The following is a 19,725-nucleotide window of genomic DNA, read 5'->3' as shown; positions in this document are numbered from 1 at the left end:
CACCTGTCGTTTTCAAGCGCCTTAAATAACATATAAGCATATTTATTGGTCTCCCACGCCGCACAGACACTATACATTTACAAGCATCCATGCATGCATTCTCCTGATTCGAATCCTTGCCCTTCGGTGCGGCTGTCAGAGTCGCTAACTAATTTTGTATTTTTGTTGTGTTACGTAGAATTTAAAAGTATTGCATAGCAGTGATAGTAGTAACGTTCTGCTTTAGACGGAATTACAGTGTAGTGTTACATATTTAACTTTGAACTTAGGAAGCGCCACATACACATACTCTTTTATTGCATAGTATTTATTACAATTACACTTAATGTGTACATAACCTTCTTTGGAATGATATATCTTATGCTGAACGTTACTTGGTATATAGTTCCAAGTATAGATAGTATCTAATATATAGTTCATGAACCATAAGCAAATACTCAATTTGTAATGAAGCAATGAGTAGAATGAAGCTTGATGTTTAAAGTTATTATTTACTAGATATGTGAAGTCTGGTAAATGTACTAGTATATCCTGTTAGGCTCTACATGGCTGTACGCTTTCTCAAATGCCTTATTTGCACATGTATACATTTCTTTTTGCATTTAATAAATGCCATCTTGTAGATAGTGGTTAACTCCCGCTGGATTGGTAACCAATTCTGCATGGATATTTCAAGTAACTCGGGTCGAGAGGCTACTCAGAGGAGGTTTACGGTCACTAACAACTATTCCAGTTGGACGGCAATTATACAATAAAGGCTGGATATCCTTTATAAGGTATTTCTCCCTCCTTTCTGCATGCCTTCGTGGTATAATGGTTAACATGTTCTGTACGTATTCGGGAGGTCCGGATTCGGATTCCGGCGAGGGCATTTCTCATTTTTCATGTACTTTTGCTTCAAAAATGCGTAATGTCTCTACAGTGGCGCCCGAACTAAAATAGGGATTGGATGACGATTCTTCACAACCAGGATTTGGCAATTGGGTCTCCTAATTCCCAGTGGCCGTTAAAAAGGGGGAGTAAATAAGGTATTTTCTCTCTCCATTCTGCATGCCTTCGTGATGTAATGATTAGCACGCTCGGCTCGTATTCGGTGGGGGGGGGTCGGGTTCGGGTTCTGGCGAGGACGTTGCTTATCTTTCATGTACTGTTGCTTCAAAAATACCTAATATCCCTACAGTGGCGCCTGAACTAAGAAAATGTTGGATGATGATTCGTCACCACCAGGATGTGGCGATTGAGCCCCTAGTCGCCAGTTACCCTTTAAGAAGGCGGTATAGAAGGTATTTTCTCTCTCCTTTCTCCTGGCTGAGCGGTAAAGTCACTGAACACTGGTAGTTCGGTCCGAGGTTCGAATCCCGCGAACGGGCTGGCTGCATGGGCGTTTTCGTGGTTTTCCCCATGTGTAACGTATATACGAGCCAGTTTCTTTTAGAAAGTCCTCCACGAAGGCATCCCTCCCCTTAGGCAGATAGCCCTCCTGTGCTTTGCCATAATTAAATACACCTACACTTACACCTCTCCTTTCTCCCTCCCCCTTTGTGGTGTTACCGTTAGCATGCTCGGTTCCTATTCGGAGGATCCGGTTTCGGGTCCCGGTTCATTTTTCATGTTGTTGTTATTCATTTTATTGTTCATTTTTCATGTACACTTGTTTAAAAAAAATCCTAATATTCCTACACCTTAATTCACTGCTTCTGAGTACTTGAATAAATGGAAATTAAAAAAGTAATTTAAAATGTTTAATTTTGCATTTCACAGTTTAAGATAAAGAATTTGTAGAGTTCCGTTTTCTGGGCAATTTCTTTTTTCTTTCGTGAATTAATCCAAGAATCGAAAGAACTAACCAGTTAGTGACTCGTGGCATGGAATCAGTGACAAGCATTTTTACACAATACAAATATTCGAACACACTACCACGGACACACAGAACTTTTATTATTGCATCGCAACTGCTTTCATTTTACTTTCTTCGACTTTTGTTTTCCTGATTATGTTTTTTACGTTTTGCATTCTTTGCAATTTTTTCTCCTTCACAATTAAAAGCCGAGGATTAATTTGTTTCATCAAATTTTACGACCAAGCTCTTTGATTCCAGAGATTCTTTTATGTTTCTTGATCCATTCACTCTTTTCTTCCCTTATTCTGAATTCTTATCTCTTCTTCTCTTGCTTTTTATTCTCTCTTTCCTGCAGGGGACAAATATTCCGTTCCCTTGGTTTGATGGTATTCATTATCTGAAGGCGGAAGAAGGAAAGGAAAGAACGGAAAAAATAAAGACACACAACAGAAAGCTGCTGCGCCTAAAATAAATACTGGAATTTGCTTATGTACAGGACGCCTAAACAAGGCAAGAATGGATCGCTATAACGAATTCACCCTAAACATAAATGCATGGCTCTATCGCAAACATCTGGAGAAATATGAAAACAATTTTGCTCATAAGGAAAGGAAATTACTTTCTCTTGACGTGGGTGAAGGGTATTTGTAAAGGATTCTTGTCTTTGTGCATACCAGTTTGATAATTGTGATGTGAATGCAAAAATGAACTGGGTGCAAATGACATTAGGTTGTGTTTGGCAGTCTTAATATGTTAAGGAGTTATCCTTAGCTGTTAATATTGGGAATTTGTATCTTTACCTTTTATACACGTATACAAAAGAAAAAAAAATCTGATGTGTACACCACATAAATTCCTTGTACGGAATATTAAATTGTACACAACTTTCCTGCATTTCATTTAAAATTGAAGCAACAGTTAACGAATTTTGAACTAAATCTACTTCGTCGATAGAGCAAATTCACTATATTTATTTACCATAGCGACACTTCCGTGCTACGCGCACTTAAAAGCATTAAGAGGACTCGTACACCTTAAACCCCTTATGATCTTCGAATATGTGACTGTTGCAAGAATTGGGATAATTTATTTATTTTAAAAGCAATTACTTCCAACATTTTACAGCTGACTACATAATATAGCTGCTTTGGAAACGAGTAACCAAAAAAAATTATAAAACTGCTTTAAAATGAATTCTGAAGAGAATTTTTCGTCGCGTCTGTACGAATGTATGTACATACGTACGTATCTCTCATAACTCAAAAACGACTAGCCTCAGAACGTTGAAATTTTGTATATAGGACTGCTATAACATGTAGATGTGCACCTCGTATTTTGGTTACAATCAGCCGCATCAGACGTATATAAATATATTTATATATATATCCACTCTGTTACCCGGATCAGTGATCTCAGTTTCATTACATGTTTGTAAATTGTACATTTTTTGTTTTTAAAATGATTAAATTATGTCGTTCTTATTTTCCGGTTAAGGTTTTTATGCCTTTACTAAATTTCTATGCAATAATTTTAGAATTATCAACAATTTTAAATTTGGTTAAGTGCCGCTAAGCCTAATAATTTTTTTGATGGCGGCCATTGCTTGTTTACATTTGTAACAACAGACTAGTGGAGTTTTTGCCAATCTGGAGAAACTTAGCTTCGCAACATCAAAGATAATGCCTTAATTTATTATTGGGAACTAAATCATGCTTAATCCTTTCTGGAACTTTTTCGAGGAAATAAGTGTTTGAGATTTACTTCGTAATTTTGAATACATATATTTTGAGTTTTTACGTATTTTTGCTTTGTCGCGAAGTGAGAACTGAATTAATTGAATGAGAAATCGTCTGTGAAAAACTGTTTCTTTTTGGGTTTTGTTTGCTTAATTTCTTTTATACATCGTTCTAGCTTTATTATAGTATTTGAATAGACCATGTGGCAACGATTCGATAATTCTTTAAATGATATAAATTTTGTGCATTCTGAGTTATAATATGAACGAAATGTAATACTGTTAAGTTAACCTAGCGCCAGAGTGTCGCTATGGTAAACAAATAGAGTGAATTTTAAAGAGTTCATTTTTGCTATTTTGGTTTATTTGCTGTCGGCGAAGTAGATTTAATTCAATCCAATAAGTTTAAATGAAATGCAAGAAAAAATGCGTATAGTTTAATATTCCGTACAAGAAAGTCATGTGGTGTACACATCAGATTTTTTTTATTAAATTTACTTGATTCTTTCATTCACAATACGAAATTTAGGTTCCATCCAAATAAATGTCGAATATATTTTCTGAACCGGTTTTTAAGATTTGCATGTTCTACAAATTTTATAAATTTTTTGAAAATGTTTTATTTATAGCCTATAAAAATTTTACTGTCATCTTAAAATAGATGTATTTCTAGGCATACCTCGGAAAAATCACAGTTATTCCAAATTTCTCAACATATTATTGTATTATTGAAGTATTATTGGCGTCTTTTGAAATTTGGCATGTTTGTTATAAGCGTTAATTACGCCAAGTTATGCACTTTGTTAAAATTATTTGAAAGACTCAATGATAGGCCTTTTTTCCGGCAGTGCCCAATGCAAGCGAAAGGAAAATAGGATACCATAAATTAACAATTTCGCCAAGTGAATTACCCTTGGCGCAAATTGGAAAGACTGCCCCAAGGTTGATTTTTAAATTTCTGGGTAATTTTTTCCACCAAAATTTACAAAATTTAAAATTTGGGCATAATTTGAGTTGTAAAATCGCAGTATGGAAAACAAACGGTATGTCATTTCCAAAAAAAGTCCGATTTTGTGTCAAAATACGTATGTTAGAACACTGTTATATGTAAATCTAATATATATCCTAAGTCGCGCTTTTAAGTTATGACAACCGCAAGTTAAATTTCGTCAAACGGCCGAGTAGAACGCGAGATATAGAACTGTACCCTATTTATGTGCGCTGAGTACCTCATGTATCTTGTTGGAGAAAGATTTATTTATATCTAGATTACTTTTTGTTAGGGCGAACAAAAATTTTTTCATATCTCTGCTATTTCGTGTGCCTGAAAAATGATAATTCTGATAAATATTATAATAAAACTGTTTATTCTTCTGCGTTGAATGCATGGTATATGGTTTGATGGCAACACTGCTCTTGCATCAGTATGGACCATTGGGACATCATGTTTTCTATAGACCATTGGGACATCATGTTTTCTATAGACCATTGGGACATCATGTTTTCTATGGACCATTGGGACATGGTGTTGCCTATGAACAATTGGGACATCATCATGGTCTCTATGGACCATTGGGACATCATGTTCTCTATGGACCATTGGGACATCTTGTTCTCTATGGACCATTGGGACATTTTGTTCTCTATGGACCATTGGGACATCATGTTCTCTCTATGGACCATTGGGACATCGTGTTCTCTATGGACCATTGGGACATCATCATGTTCTCTATCGACCATTGGAACATCATGTTCTCTATGGACCATTGGAACATCATGTTCTCTATGGACAATTGAAACATCGTGTTCTCTATGGACCATTGAAACATCGTGTTCTCTTTTCTGGCTTAAAATGATATTGTGACAGAACTACAAACTGATACCGTGATGCAACAAAACACAGTCTAGACCTACAGTCATGGTATGGCCAAATTTATAGGCAGTCTGTATGGCATCTATCTTTTGTAATACGATGAACATTCCCTGTTGGACATTCCCGAAGCCCATGAAGGAGATTAAATGAGAAATTTAAATGGGAATTTGAAATCAACAATTCAAATCTCAATGCATGCAAACTTTATATCTAAGATCGCCTGAAAGAATTTTTTCAACCACGACAGCTCTCATAAGTTGATGACGTCAGCTAATTTTTAAGAGATTTTTTAACCCCCGATAAAACAGATGTCTACAATAAAAATATTTTTTATTGAGTTCACTAAAATAAGACCCCCGAAGTTTCTCCAAAAATAAATAAAGCCTCTTGCGAGTTTTGACTCTCAAATGAGAGTAATTTAATAATCCATTTGTCATTTTACAAATGACAGCATTGATATAAGTTTTGTGCTTTTCTTCAGTTGTACATAAAGAAACTTCTAATGAGTTTTTGTATTTAATTTCAGGTTCCAAAATATGAAGAATTTGTAATATAAAAAGCAAATACAAATCATAAATGTAATAAACATTCACTTTTTTAAGTATTTGAGATTTCTGAGGATTTAAGAAAATGTTATTTTTCTTTGTAGGAAGGAAAAGTGTTTCCGTTGTGTTGTGATATATGAGAAGCATACAAATGTCCTTCAGTACAGAGAAAGTAAGTTATTTGATCATAATTCAGTTACTGTATACTTATATTCTTTTAATATATTATAGGACGTTTAGAAAAATAATTTTGCAAACAATATTCGGCGTGTTATTTTAATCTACTAGTAAAGAATCTTTTAAACTAATAGTAAAGAAAAATTAATTTACAACGGTTTGAGTCATACGATGTTTAGAAGAACGAAACATGTTGTTAGGCATTCGTAAATCGTTCCGGTTTAATGTTTTAAACACTAACCCCTTGAAAAGTTCTATTTGAAACATTAAACAAAAGCTCATTAATAATTTATTTCGTTTTTATTTTTTTAACATTCTTTAATTTAATTGTTTACACAAATTCTTATAATTTTCTCGCTTCAGTTACAAAAGTTTGGTTTTACATCTGAGGCTTAATTTTATTTTTCACTTCAAGTTTATTAGAAAATGTAAAATATATGTAACAAAATTATATAAGCTAACGTTATATAAATACATGCCTCTGCCCTGAACTAGATCTTGCTGATAATATTTAATTTCCATATAACGACCACACAGGTTATGAGCAACTTATTGGCGTAAACCGCTCATTATTACATGATTACTTATTTACATATTGCAATTGTTTCCATGAATGAAAAATAATAAAATCATGCACGGGAAAGAAACGAAGGTTTCCTTATTGAAACATCATGCTTCTACCAGCACTTGAATATGTGTAAAGCTTCAGGTGTATATTTTGTATCTTGCTAAAATGTACACCTGGAGCATTACACATATTAAAGAAAAGAAACGAAGGTTTCCTTATTGAAACATCATGCTTCTATCAGCACTTTAATATGTGTAATGCCCCAGGTGTTGAAACATCATGCTTCTATCAGCACTTTAATATGTGTAATGCTCCATGTGTTGAAACATCATGCTTCTATCAACACTTTAATATGTGTAATGCTCCAGATGTATATTTTGTATCCTGGTAAAATTTAGTTGTTCGTCACGTTTTTGGAAAATTTTTATCGAACTCTGAAAATATGAAAAATAGATAATGTGCTGTTACTGTATGTTTGATCTGCACATTTTCGAGAAAAATTAGAAACCATAGTATATATTTTCCCCTTTCAAACGATGCAGCCAATAATATTCATAAACGAGCTTGCTATGTGAAAATGTGCACCACCTGTTTACGTTAAAGAGGCAGTGTATTTAGCTAACATTACTTTCCACATTTCACAAATTTAATAAAATCTCTAATTCTTTCTATATTTGCAGTAACAAAATTATTTTTAAAGGATAAATTCAAATAAAACAGCAGACTAATAGTCACGCGATATCGCCAAAATCTGCAAGCCTCTAATACTGCTATATCCTTTTACTACGCTACATTTGTCCTATTTTGAGCTCAAATAATTTTAGAGAAAGAGATAGATAATTTTAAAATGGAAACTAAAATACGAGAAGAGTAACATAAAATTGTTCGTTTTCTTTAAATATATTCAAAGCAAAATAATTCATCACTGTACATTTTAATATAGTAGTTACACAACCAGAACACAATAACAATTTCTTATTTTATAGGGTTCTACTTTATCTTACCTGGAACTTTATTAGACAGGTAGTGGGTTATTACCGTGTCTGCCAAAGTATGACACAGACTTCAAAAGGTTGCAAACAACTTATTAACGGAACTTTCGACATAAGGGACAAAGCTGATGGAACGATATGGTTTCCATCCTAATGCTACCTAATAGGCGCCTATCGGAATTAGTACCCCCGTCCTTGATCAATTCACAATGTTGCGACCCCACAGAGTAAGGGCAGTTAAGGCATGGTCCCTGCCGAGCCTTACTCTGTCTCGAGAGCCTTCAGGTCTTCTGTGAAGTTTGTTATTATGCCCCCGTGGTTGAGATTGCCTAGGTACAGATCCTAACCAGTACTTCCCAGGCGTTCGCCTGAGTCAACCCCCGGGGGAAAAGAACATAAGGGACACAACTTTGTACTACAAATGACCACTACTTGTAATGAGGTAAAATTAAATGATAACAATCACATAAAGTTTAACCCTCCAACCGGCAAGGCAGTATATATACGGCTTAGAAAAAATTATTTGATGTATGTAAGAACTTATATATACATGTATATTAAAATATTTCAAAGAAATTAAGGTAATATATTAAAAGTACACAAATCCAGGTATAAAGACAACAGGAGAATTTTTACATTAAAATTAAAAAAGTAATTTTTTCTCATAGTAGATTTGAAAAATTTGTGATTTCTTAGAGAAAATCTTTGCCGGCCAGAGGGTTTCAACGCTTACAAGCAGCTTAAGACAGCCCAAAGACAATAATCTAAGCTAGTGAAGCTAAGTTTGTTAACTACTGGTATCATGAAATCACACAGGCGAACAACAGGGCCAAAACCCCAACTTACAACCTCCATATTAGGAGAAGGTGGGTCTGTTAGGCAAATTTCGCCTCCAACGAGAGCGTAAGAAAGCTCACTCTGCTGCCGCCTGACCCACGCTTGCAGGAGACAGAATCTAATTGATCTCTCTAACCCATCTCGAAACTGCTCGATCGGGGGTCACCACCTCCGGAGACCAGAGACTACCATGGAGTGCAGCAGTATTGGCCTGAAGATTTAACTGGTCGGTCAAAGTGCCCTGGCCAGTATAAGGCGGGCAGTACTGAACTGAAGGAATTACACAGAACATGGTGGTATACAACGAAGTGGCCGTTGCACCACTACTGGTACCGATGGGATTACACAGAATTGGGGTAAAACAGCAAGCCGTCTTCGCTTTCGATACCACCAGATTGGAGACTTACTGCCAAACCTCCCTTGGTTCAACCCTTTTAAATGATCTTCCCTCAGGGCTATGGAACCGCAAGTATGTCTGGCTGAGTCTAACTTTATCGATGCGCGAGTTTGAAGTATTAATCAGCTACCAGAGACGTTTAAAGCCAATATAATTGCATTTTGTTAGAGTTGGTAGAATTCTGAATTCACGATGAGAGTGCCAGGAATCTCTCTCTGTTTAGATCCAAAAGCCCTCATCTAAAATAGACTGCAGTGTGGGGACTGTAGTCTATTTTTTATACGGAACAAAGAAGTTAAAGATCAAAACCATAATAATAGGTTTTTTCAACTATAAAAGGTATTTCTCCCGCCTTCTTAGTATACCTTGGTGGTGTAGTGGTCAGCACGCTCACGCTCTGCGGTTATTCGAGACGTCTATGGTTCATGTCCCGGCGAGGGCATTGCTTAATTTTTCATCTCTCCTGCTATCAGCAATAACCTAATGGCTCTACACAACCTTGATGTTTAATCAAAATCATAATAACAAGTTAGTTTAACATTACAATTTAAACTTCTTCGAATCTACCCCGAAAACTAAAATCTATCAGCTATAATTAATGATTTAAATTTATTTCCAGTTTTAAACAGTTTTTAATTATTATTTACATGTTCCGCCCTAAGGCACCAATGTTTCCCCACACACACTAAATGGGGACATGGAGAACTTTCGAAGGAAAACTGGCTCGTATTAACACGTTATACATGAGGAAACCACTAAAATGACCATTCAGCTAGCTCGTTCGCCGGATTCGGAACTGGGACCGAACTACCAGTGTTCAGAGACTTTATCGCTCGGCCGATGATGGGCAAGCAAAGTGTTTAATGATTTTCGTAGCCCTTGATTCTCTATTTTTGATAAAAAATGGGCTTTATTTGTAGTTTCTTTTTCCGAACATTATATATTTATATTGGGTAAGAATTGGAGGCTCCCTTCAGCCCACCTCGACACGAGTGTCCACATAGCTCAAAATATGGGGCCCCATATCTCCATAAACGAGCGCAACCAGCCACCCTCAAACAACTCACAAAAATACTAAACCTCTCCCAACCCAAAATAATTCACAACATAAAACACCACAGATATCTAAAATACAGAATTCAATTTTAACAGAAGATTCCTACAAGCTCCCTATTTTAATTGATAAACTTCATTAGAGTAATAGTATATGATTTAAACACTTTGAAATTAATGGCTAATTATTTATATGGGGTATTTAACTAACATAATTCTGGCTTGATGAGCATAATTTATTTTCTGTAGAAAAAGGATCTAATCTTCTTTGAAATACACAAAGCTTTCCTATGTAACCTGCAATTAAATTTTATATTTATCTTAAATAATGAGCTTTAATTTGCTTGCCTTTTGGTTTTATTTGTCCTCTGATTATTTTAATTCCATTCTATATGTTTTCTTCAAAATACTTCTTATAGCAAAAATGTATTTAATTGGAATAAAGTAGAATATTTAATTTAGAATTCAAACAACAAAAATCAGCGTAATATTTGCAAATTTTCCAGGACTAGTTTCGATGGCTTTACCGAAACATTACGCTCAGCTGTCAAAGTGCAGATGAACGAGATTAGATATGGTGATAAGGTAAGAAAGGCGGAATAGGAGTTAAGCTACTGGCGCCATCTATTGATGAAACAAGAAAACTAAAGCATAATTTCCTTAAGGACTGAAGTTAAAGGTGCATTAGAATTAGGGTCGTAAACTAGAACAGAATTTTTTTAAATGTGAAACGGCTCTAGAAAATTTAATTCACCAATGGAAGATGTTAATTTTCGCCGCAGAAAACTTGAAAATGTGATTTTCGGAGCAACAGTGCTGGGAAACATAGGACTTCTATTTTTCATGCGTGCAGTTTTATAGCTAATTTATGGAAAGAACGGAATTACAACAGAATTGTTATAATCTCCTTAAAGAAGAGTGTTTCTTTTGGAGTGTTGAGATGGGAATTTTTTAACTGTTTGTTTAATAATGTTAAATAATAATTGTTATTAATGTTTTTTGTTGTTTGACTTCTAAATTTATCTTTGCTCGGAGTGTTATTTTAACCTAAATTATAGTAATATATGTCAATATTTAAATATTTTCCTTTTTACATTTATTGCTAAAGTTTTAGCTGAGGTGTCAGTTCCGATTAAATATTTCTTTTTTGCTTTAAAACTGGCAACACTTTTCTTTTTTCCAAAATTATTCACAACTAGCCAACGCTTTATCCCAAAACAGCGTTTCTGATCGAAGAAATTTATCCAAAAATAAGGAGGAAAATGCCACGGAAGGAAATTTAAAACTTTTTTTAATAGTTGGCAATAAATTTTAGGTCTCCGGAAAGAAAACTAAACCGTACAGCAAGTTTTGAGCTTAGCAACGTCATTTTGGGGTATTTTTTTTCACACGCATGTATCTTATACCAATAGTTTCAGGTGTATGTGTATGTTTACCTTCGTTCAGGTAATGGAGAAGTTGCGTGACGCAAAGAATTCCGTAAAAGAGCTGACTTAAAGTAATTCTTTTTTTCTTTTATACATAAATTTCGCGTGCTTTGGCAATTTTTTGTTATTTTTCCTATTCAGACTGCGTGGTATACTTCACAGAAATTCCGTTAATAGACACATTATTTGAATTAAAAGTATACATATTTTGTTTACCAAAAAAAAAAAAAAAATGCGTCGAAGTTTTACAAAGAGTAAAATATTAAAATATGCTACCTCATTTATAAATGTAAAGGTATATGTGTATTATATTAAGAAAAACATAATTAAAAACTGATTTATCCGGCAACACCGAAGTTTATAAACTTAATATATAATGGGATGTGTTTAGGAGGTTAGTGGGATATCCCGGGATGTCCTGAAGATGTAGTAAGTAGGAGTTCATATCCTAATAACATTCTGTACGCTGTCGATGGGACTTAGTTAGGATGTCCTGAGGATGTACTGGGAAGTGACATTAAGCACTCGGGAGGAGGTGTTTCGGATGTTTGGGGATATTTCGGGATGTCCTGAGGATGTGCGCATATCCTGCGAGTAACATCCTCGGGATATCCCAAGGATGTTTTTGTGCTATGTGGGTATAAGCTAATGTCTTATATATGCATGTACAAAAGCGGCTGGTATTGCCAGAACAAACAGAAGGATAGTTGTGGTGTCGTTAGGATTTTTGAAACAAGAATGGTGAATAATGTGCAATGCCCTCACCGGAACTCGAACCTGGACCTCTCGAATACGCGCCGAGTGTGCTACCGTTACCCCACGAAGGCATGCAGAAAGGAACGAGTGCGGAAATACTTTATATTCTCCCCCTTTTAAAGAGCGACTGGGAATTAGGGGACACAGTCGCCAAATCCTGGTCGTGAAGGATCATCATCCACCAAGACCTTTTAGTTCGGGCGCCACTGTAGAGACGTTAGGTTATTTTGGAAGCGGAAGACATGCAAAATGTGCAGTGCTCTCGCTGGGACTCGAACCCAAACCTCTCGAATACGCGCCAAGTGTGCTACCGTGTGTGCTACCACGTAGGCATGTAGAAAGGAGGGAAAAAATACCTTATAGAGTGATGAGTTTGTTTAAATTTTTATTTTCATTTTTTAAAAGTGATCCCAGACGAGAAAAGGGTTCAGAGTAGCGTTGGGAGCTCGCGAGGTAGCACAAGAAATGAGCATTTCTGTAAAGCATTTAATATGTTAATAAGTTCTCTCCTAAACAATTAGGAGAGAACTTATTAACATATTACATCTTTTGAAAGCTTTGGGGAAACATTATATTATTAGCCCATAAAGGACATTAATCCCGAATGGAATATTAGTCTCGAAACGACATTTTGCACGGAATCACTATAAATGACATATTACGTTTAAATTGTTGCCACCAAATATAACCCCCCGTGTATATTTGAAGAAATTAAAAAACGAAAAATGCCATGAATGTGTGTACCTGTTTCTAGCATTGCGAAAAAGCAACGGTACCTAGGACAGTCCAATTTTGAATAACGTAGTCCTCCACCCGAACATAGACATCTTGAATTTCGGATTTGTTTTATTATCTATTTCATATATTGTAAATCTTTAAAGGGTGTTGGAACCTCAAAATCTTCAAAAAATTGTGATTTCGGATTTGGGCATTTTCAAATTCTTTTCACTTTTATCTTTCTAAAAATACCATTCTTTAATCTATATGAAAATCAGAACTGTAAAAAAAATCTAGTTTTAATATGTCATCGACTGCTCTGATCAATGAGAATTTTTACATAAAAACGCGTTTTTCTCCAAACGTGATTTTTTTTTACACTCGATGTACCTTTTCCCAGGAACTACTGCTCACAGGTATCTAAAATTTTTATGGCTTATTTATTAGGTTTCCTAATATTTACTGGAATGAGCTTTTTGTGATAAACTTGGAATAAAAAATTTTAAAAAGTGTTTTGTGTGAGAAAAGTGCTAAAACTTACTATGCCTAACAAAATATTCTGTAAATTACTCAAAAATTCAAAATGTTTTAAAAGCTCATTTCAGTATAATCAGATAGGTATACTTTAATTACACAAAAAATTTCAAGCAGATTTTGAGAAAAAGTACATCGAAAATGGCCAATTTAACATTGTCGGTATAGGGGTTTCTGATACCCCTTAAGTTAAAACATATCGCTGTGTACATGGACTCTTGTCAAATAATTTTGGTTAGAAATTTACGGTTTTGCTATCTAAACTTTTTTGTTTCTGTTTCGGATTTTTAGCTTAAATTGTGTGTTCCAAACGTGGTTTTTGCATTCGCGAAAACCGTGTTTTTGGATGGCGGAAATTTGGCGACTTGAGGGCGCATATCAGAGTAGTTCCATCATTCGTAGCAGTTAGGTATTTCTTAATTTTTTTGAAGCTAACTAGGACCAAACATGTGTATAGGCCAAACTTGCCTAACTTAAATTCTCTCATAAAGTGAATTCTGTCCCTTAATAGGAAGTAGAGATGGCCGCCTGTTATGTGCATCTACAATAAAATGGCCACCACTTCTGGTTTTTAGTAGCGGCCAGTACCGTTATAGGGAGTATAGCCAGTACCGGTTAAACATGAATACTCGTGGAAGTATGATACTTGAAATTTTTCGCGATTCCAATACTTCCTTTAATTTGTAAAAGGAAGTTAAAAAATATCTGCTTAAATTGTTGGTTTGAAATTGGCGAATACTTTGCAAGTGCATTTTTTGTAGTAAATTCAAAATGTAGTTTTATAAAGACAAATCCTAGTATTTTTAAGCTAATGGATCCTAATTAAGTGCATTAAAAAGTAAAATGTATCGATACATTTTCGTGTGAAATATGTTAATAACTTTGTAAATGAAGTCTCATATTATTGATGTATTCATTTCTTATCTATTGCAGCTTATTGCGATGGTTACAAATCCCTCCGACAAGCTTGTGCCACGATAAGTTCTGATGCACCTTTGTATTCTCTTTTTAGAGGTAAGTAATTAAATTTAGATTAAATAAGAAGTGCTGTAACCAGCTGGGGAGAAACTGGGGAAAGGGGTGTGCCCACGTATTGAAATAGAATTTCTCAAAAAAAAAAGTTGATTTCTCCCCCTTTTGACTACTTGAATTTGTGGTAAAATAAATAAAATATATTTAAAATAAAAATTTATGCAAAAATTTAGAAACATTTTGGATTTTATATTTTTATTGCATTGACAGTAATAAAATATTAATCTCTTTTTTTACAAACGTGTTTCTTCAATTCCAATCATAGTGCTCTTTCGTCTTACTTAATTTACAGCTCAATTCTGAATGAAAGTTTTATTATTGTTCAAATTAAACTCATTTCATAATTACTAACATCGAAATTTTGCTCCCGCTAATTATTTTAAGAATACAAGGAAGATAAATATTCAGTTACGGTTACTGTAGGAAATTTAGAAGAAAAAGTACTTTTTTAATTTTAGTATCTTTTGCTTTTTAGACAAAAGGGCCGTTAGACCCAATAAGCTATAAGTCTCAAAACGGCCATTTTGCGTCATTTCACTTTCTGCGTTGATTCCCTTTTCAAAGTGTTGCCACCAAATATTATCGCCCTCTATTATATTTAAAAAACTAAATAATGAAGAATCTGCATGAATGCATGAACGTTTCTCGCATTGTCAATAAACAATTTTTTGTTTATTGACAAATACAAATGTTCAATACAATGTTCAATACAATGTTGAATACAAATGTTCTTGCTCCGTCTAGGCGTATTTGCAATTCTGTCGTGAAATGTGCGATTTCGTACTAAATGTGGCAACCCTGCATTTCCTTGCCACTTTCTGGCAACCCTGAACCCGCTTTGCAGGGAAGCTATCTTACCGAATATGGGCATTTCACTACAATATTTGATGATACTTAATATACTAACTGAAAGTTGTTTATTCAGAAGATAAAAAAACTCTTAGTTTTTAACTAACTATTATTTAAGACACAATAACACGCGGAATAAATACTAATTCAGAAGTCAAACAACAAAAATCAGCGTAATATTTTCAAAATTTTTACAGGACTAGTTTCGATGGTTTTACCGGACCACCATCCTCAGCTGCAAAATCGCAAAGGTTTACTTAGGAAACTATTATTTCTTAATTATTGCTACGCATCACATTAGTATACTCTCACATAATAAATACATCACTACTACTATTCAATAAAGAACTACTTGTCTTATTGGATCTTGTCTTCTTAGCTATCATGGAATGTAACTAGATCTACTTAAGTGTTAACACTTGCGAATTCTCGCATAGACTTTAAGATGGGAAGGATGTAAATGATCCTTTTATTGAACACGATACTTTATAGACGACACGGATTTACGTGCTTACGGTCACCGAACATTTGCGGTGAGAATTTAAAAGTTAATAGAATCCTAAATTTAAAGGTCAAGATTAGTTCAAGATTACACAATTCTGTCTCATCTAACAGGTTGACCATCTACACCGGCAGGTGTAAGAACGTACACCAGCAGGATAATAACTCGGCTGCAAGAATGCAAAGCCGATATACAGAAATAATAACGTGCGCTTACAACAGCGAAACCATGCTCTGTCTAAGCCTTTCTCTACATCAGTTTAAATATGCTCGTTCACCCTAACTAATTTACATACTGGCGAGGAAAGGCGAGGGGAATAAGAGAAGACAGAAAAGGCTAACTAATTAGAATAACTATTAGTGAAATCAATGGAACCATACGGTCTTAACTATATAGTAATTACTGCTGTTAAGAAGTTATTTAGTATATCACGCAATAGTAGATAACTATTACTTTTCGTTACTTATATAAATTTCAGAATTTTAAATCTCATTTTCCTATACATATTTTGGATTGCATCAATTATTAATGCAATATGAATAATTTGAATGCCTAGAAAAGAACCCAAATACTACGAAGTACTTACTAATGACTCTTATAATTTACATCTAATGGTTAATAATTTGTAGAAATAAATTGATCATAATTTGGCAAATACAAGAATACAAGTACAGTAAGCCAGGCTGATGAATTACATCAATCTAATAAAAATCTCTAAATGTGAATTGGATAATTAGTTTAATAATTATTAAGTTTCTGATTTAATAAGTTGAAAAATATAACTTTCAGAAACGGCTTCGTTTTTCTTTCTTCCTTTTATTAAAATATTTAATTTCAGAGAAAAGAACTAATTTATTCCAAGTTTCAGATTTAAGTCCGATAACTTAGTTATTTTTTAATTAATTTCCCTAATTAGTTCATCTTTATGCATAACAACAAAATCAAGTATGATACTGTGTCTAATCCGTTTCAAAACTATTATTCTTTTTCTGCTAATAAGAAACGGAAAATCTCGCAGATTGCAAATGAGGCGTTGTTATTTGATACGAAAAATATTGCATAGCATAAAATAATTTGAATAATCAAATAAATGAATGTAATAAAAGCTCATTTTTCTTGGTCCAGTCCTTCGAATACTTGTTACGTTCTAAACTGGACTGGGAATTCTAAGCACGGAGTAGATTTATTTCAGTAATAATTACTGATTTAATAAATTAAATACTTCAAACTTACCTTCTGTTCAGATTACAGAGCATTTTAGAATCCATTTCATATAACTTATTATAGAATTAGACATCGGGTTCAATGAAATCGTACCATTTATTTCGTTGCGTACGGGATTGAATGCAATTTCAGAAACTTCTCACACACAAGTACTCTTTCAGCTTTTCTCAGTATTAAACAAGGGAGAAGAGGGTCCCAAGACCTAGCATAGAACAATGCGCCAGATACTAGCTGATTTCGCAGTGCACCAGGTAGAAGAGACTCCCAGACCTAGCTTAGAGTTGCCATACACGGTTAAAGAGCACAACTCTTAGAGGCAATCCAAGAGAGCATAACCTCCGTTCAACCAAGGGGAACTTATCTGATACACCCAGTCTAGGAATCTGCATGTAAGCAAGATGTGGAAGGCAATTGGTTCACCAAAAAAGAAATGAACATCACCAATTGTAGAGAATAAGAACAAATAGATGCATTGCAGTCCATCCCCAAGTGTTGACTAAGACCTCTAAATGGCAACCTTCGAAATCTGACTAACAACGGGTAGTCCTGACAAACGGTGTCCGCCGATAACATCGCAGCAAAAACATCGTGGACGAAAACGTCGCGGAGAAAACAACGCAAGGTGAAAACGTCGTGCTACAAAACATCGTGGAAGAAAACATCGCAAAGAGAAAACATCGCAGTTCTAAAACATCGTGGTACAAAACATCGTCGTCGAAAATAAAGCGGTTCAAAAACATCGCAGTTTAAAAACATCGTCGTCGAAAATATCGTGGTAAAAAATAAAGTATCTACAAATCATCGCATGACGATAACATCGCAGACATGCTTTTTTCAGGTTTTAATAATTGTAAATGGATATTCCCATAATGATTTGTGAGCGCAAGGTGTAAAGAAGGATAAATTTTACTTTCACATATTTTATTAACTAATAAATTTTTGCTGAAAACGCAAGAAGGAAACTTAAGCATAGAAAATTAAATGTAACTTATAGATTATACTTTTCATGAAATATTACCAGTAAAAACTTTATAAAAATGATTTATTAATGGCCTTTGTTAGTTAACTATGTCGGTTTAAAATTCTATTAAGTGCTATTAATTTTTTATGCTTAAGTTTCCTTTTTATTTTCTCAGCAAAAATTTATTAATTAATAAAAAATATGAAAGTAAAAATTATCCTTCTTTCCATCTTGCCCTCACAAATCATTATGGGAATATCCATTTACACTCATTAAAGCATGCCTGAAAAAAGCATGTCTGCGATGTTATCATCATGCGATGATTTGTGGATACTTTATTTTTTCCCACGATATTTTCGACGACGATGTTTTTAAACTGCGATGTTTTTGAACCGCTTTATTTTCGACGACGATGTTTTGTACCACGATGTTTTAGAACTGCGATGTTTTCTCTTTGCGATGTTTTCTCCCACGATGTTTTGTAGCACGACGTTTTCGCCTTGCGTTGTTTTCTCCGCGACATTTTCGTCTGCGATGTTTTTGCCGCGATGTTTTCGGCTGTAACCTGACAAACAACGGGTAGTCAAGACAGTACCATATGGTCTCTGACGAGTCTGAACTCACCACCGAATAAGCCACGGGTCTGATGTAGTTGTTACTGATCCTAACTGGTTAGCCATTACCTAGACCAGAACTATGAGTCCAAGAGACGTTAAAGGAGCTCATACACCTTAAACCCCTTATGATCTTGGAATATGTGAGTGCTGCAAGAATCGGGATATTTTATTTATTTTAAAAGCAATTACTTCCACGTTTTTACAACTGACTACATAATATAGTTTCTTTAGAAACTAGTAACCAGATAGTTTGTGTTGCCACAAATATTTTTGTAATTTAATCCGTTTTCTGACAAAATATTTCGTCATGTTCCCGCCTTGCCCGCATGATATTTTAAAAATGGCTAATGGTACGTACTTGAAATTTCATGGAATTTATTTTCTAAGTGAACCGAAAATTGGATGAATATTTTAGTGTTAAAAAAATTATGCACGAAAACATTACAGATTTTTTTTAATAAAACACATTTTATAAACTCAACTCCAAGGTTTTAAGGTGTATGAGTCCCCTTAACATTTCTAGTACATAGGTAAGTCTTTTCAATAAGTCTCAGTTAAGTTGGGAATGTGTCGAGGAGTGAAATTATAAGAATTTCATTTCCTACAATTATTGTTTATTCCTTTCCCGCCCGCTACCTTTTAAAGTTGTAATTTTGATTTAAAAAAAAAAAAAAAAAAGGTAGGCAGTTTAATTAGGCCTAGAGGACTACACAAGAAAAATTATGTAAAGATAGGCATTTATCGTTTTAATTCTGTGGGTGTGCTCCAAGCGAGCACACTGATTGAATAGAGCTTCGAAAAGAGTGCTGAAACAAGCATTGCTGGGAAACGCGTAAAAGAATAACAGATTTTGCCCACGATTAAAAAACACAAGATTCTGAATACCATAGCAGATTTAGCATTACTAAGGATGTGCCACGGGGAGAGCTGCTACTCTACGATACCCTAAAAAGCTTATTTTTGGTTATATAATGATTACATGCTAATGAATGAAAAAAATCTAATGTATACACCACATGACTTCCTTGTACGAAATATTAAATTATACGCATTTTTTCTTGCAATTCATATAAACTTATTGGATTGAAT

General features: G+C 34.5%; 1 protein-coding gene across 2 annotated transcripts in view; it reads left to right on the top strand.

Moving 5' to 3' along the window:
• LOC118183910 (uncharacterized) overlaps positions 1-19,725 on the top strand; it is a 204,007-nt gene that overhangs the window by 103,817 nt on the left and 80,465 nt on the right. For both annotated transcript variants that reach the window (XM_085812905.1, XM_085812902.1), the window contains exons 2-3: positions 6,098-6,165; positions 14,385-14,465. In XM_085812905.1, the coding sequence (XP_085669031.1) occupies positions 6,098-6,165; positions 14,385-14,465 (149 nt within the window). The remainder of the gene's footprint in view (positions 1-6,097; positions 6,166-14,384; positions 14,466-19,725) is intronic.

The sequence above is a fragment of the Stegodyphus dumicola genome, chromosome 1 (genome assembly GCF_044657685.1).
Source record: "Stegodyphus dumicola isolate Sdum_Otavi_A_Nest chromosome 1, ASM4465768v1".
Taxonomy (NCBI): Eukaryota; Metazoa; Arthropoda; class Arachnida; order Araneae; family Eresidae; genus Stegodyphus; species Stegodyphus dumicola.
Note: the sequence above shows the minus strand (reverse complement) of the source record. Positions and strands in the feature narration are given on the sequence as shown.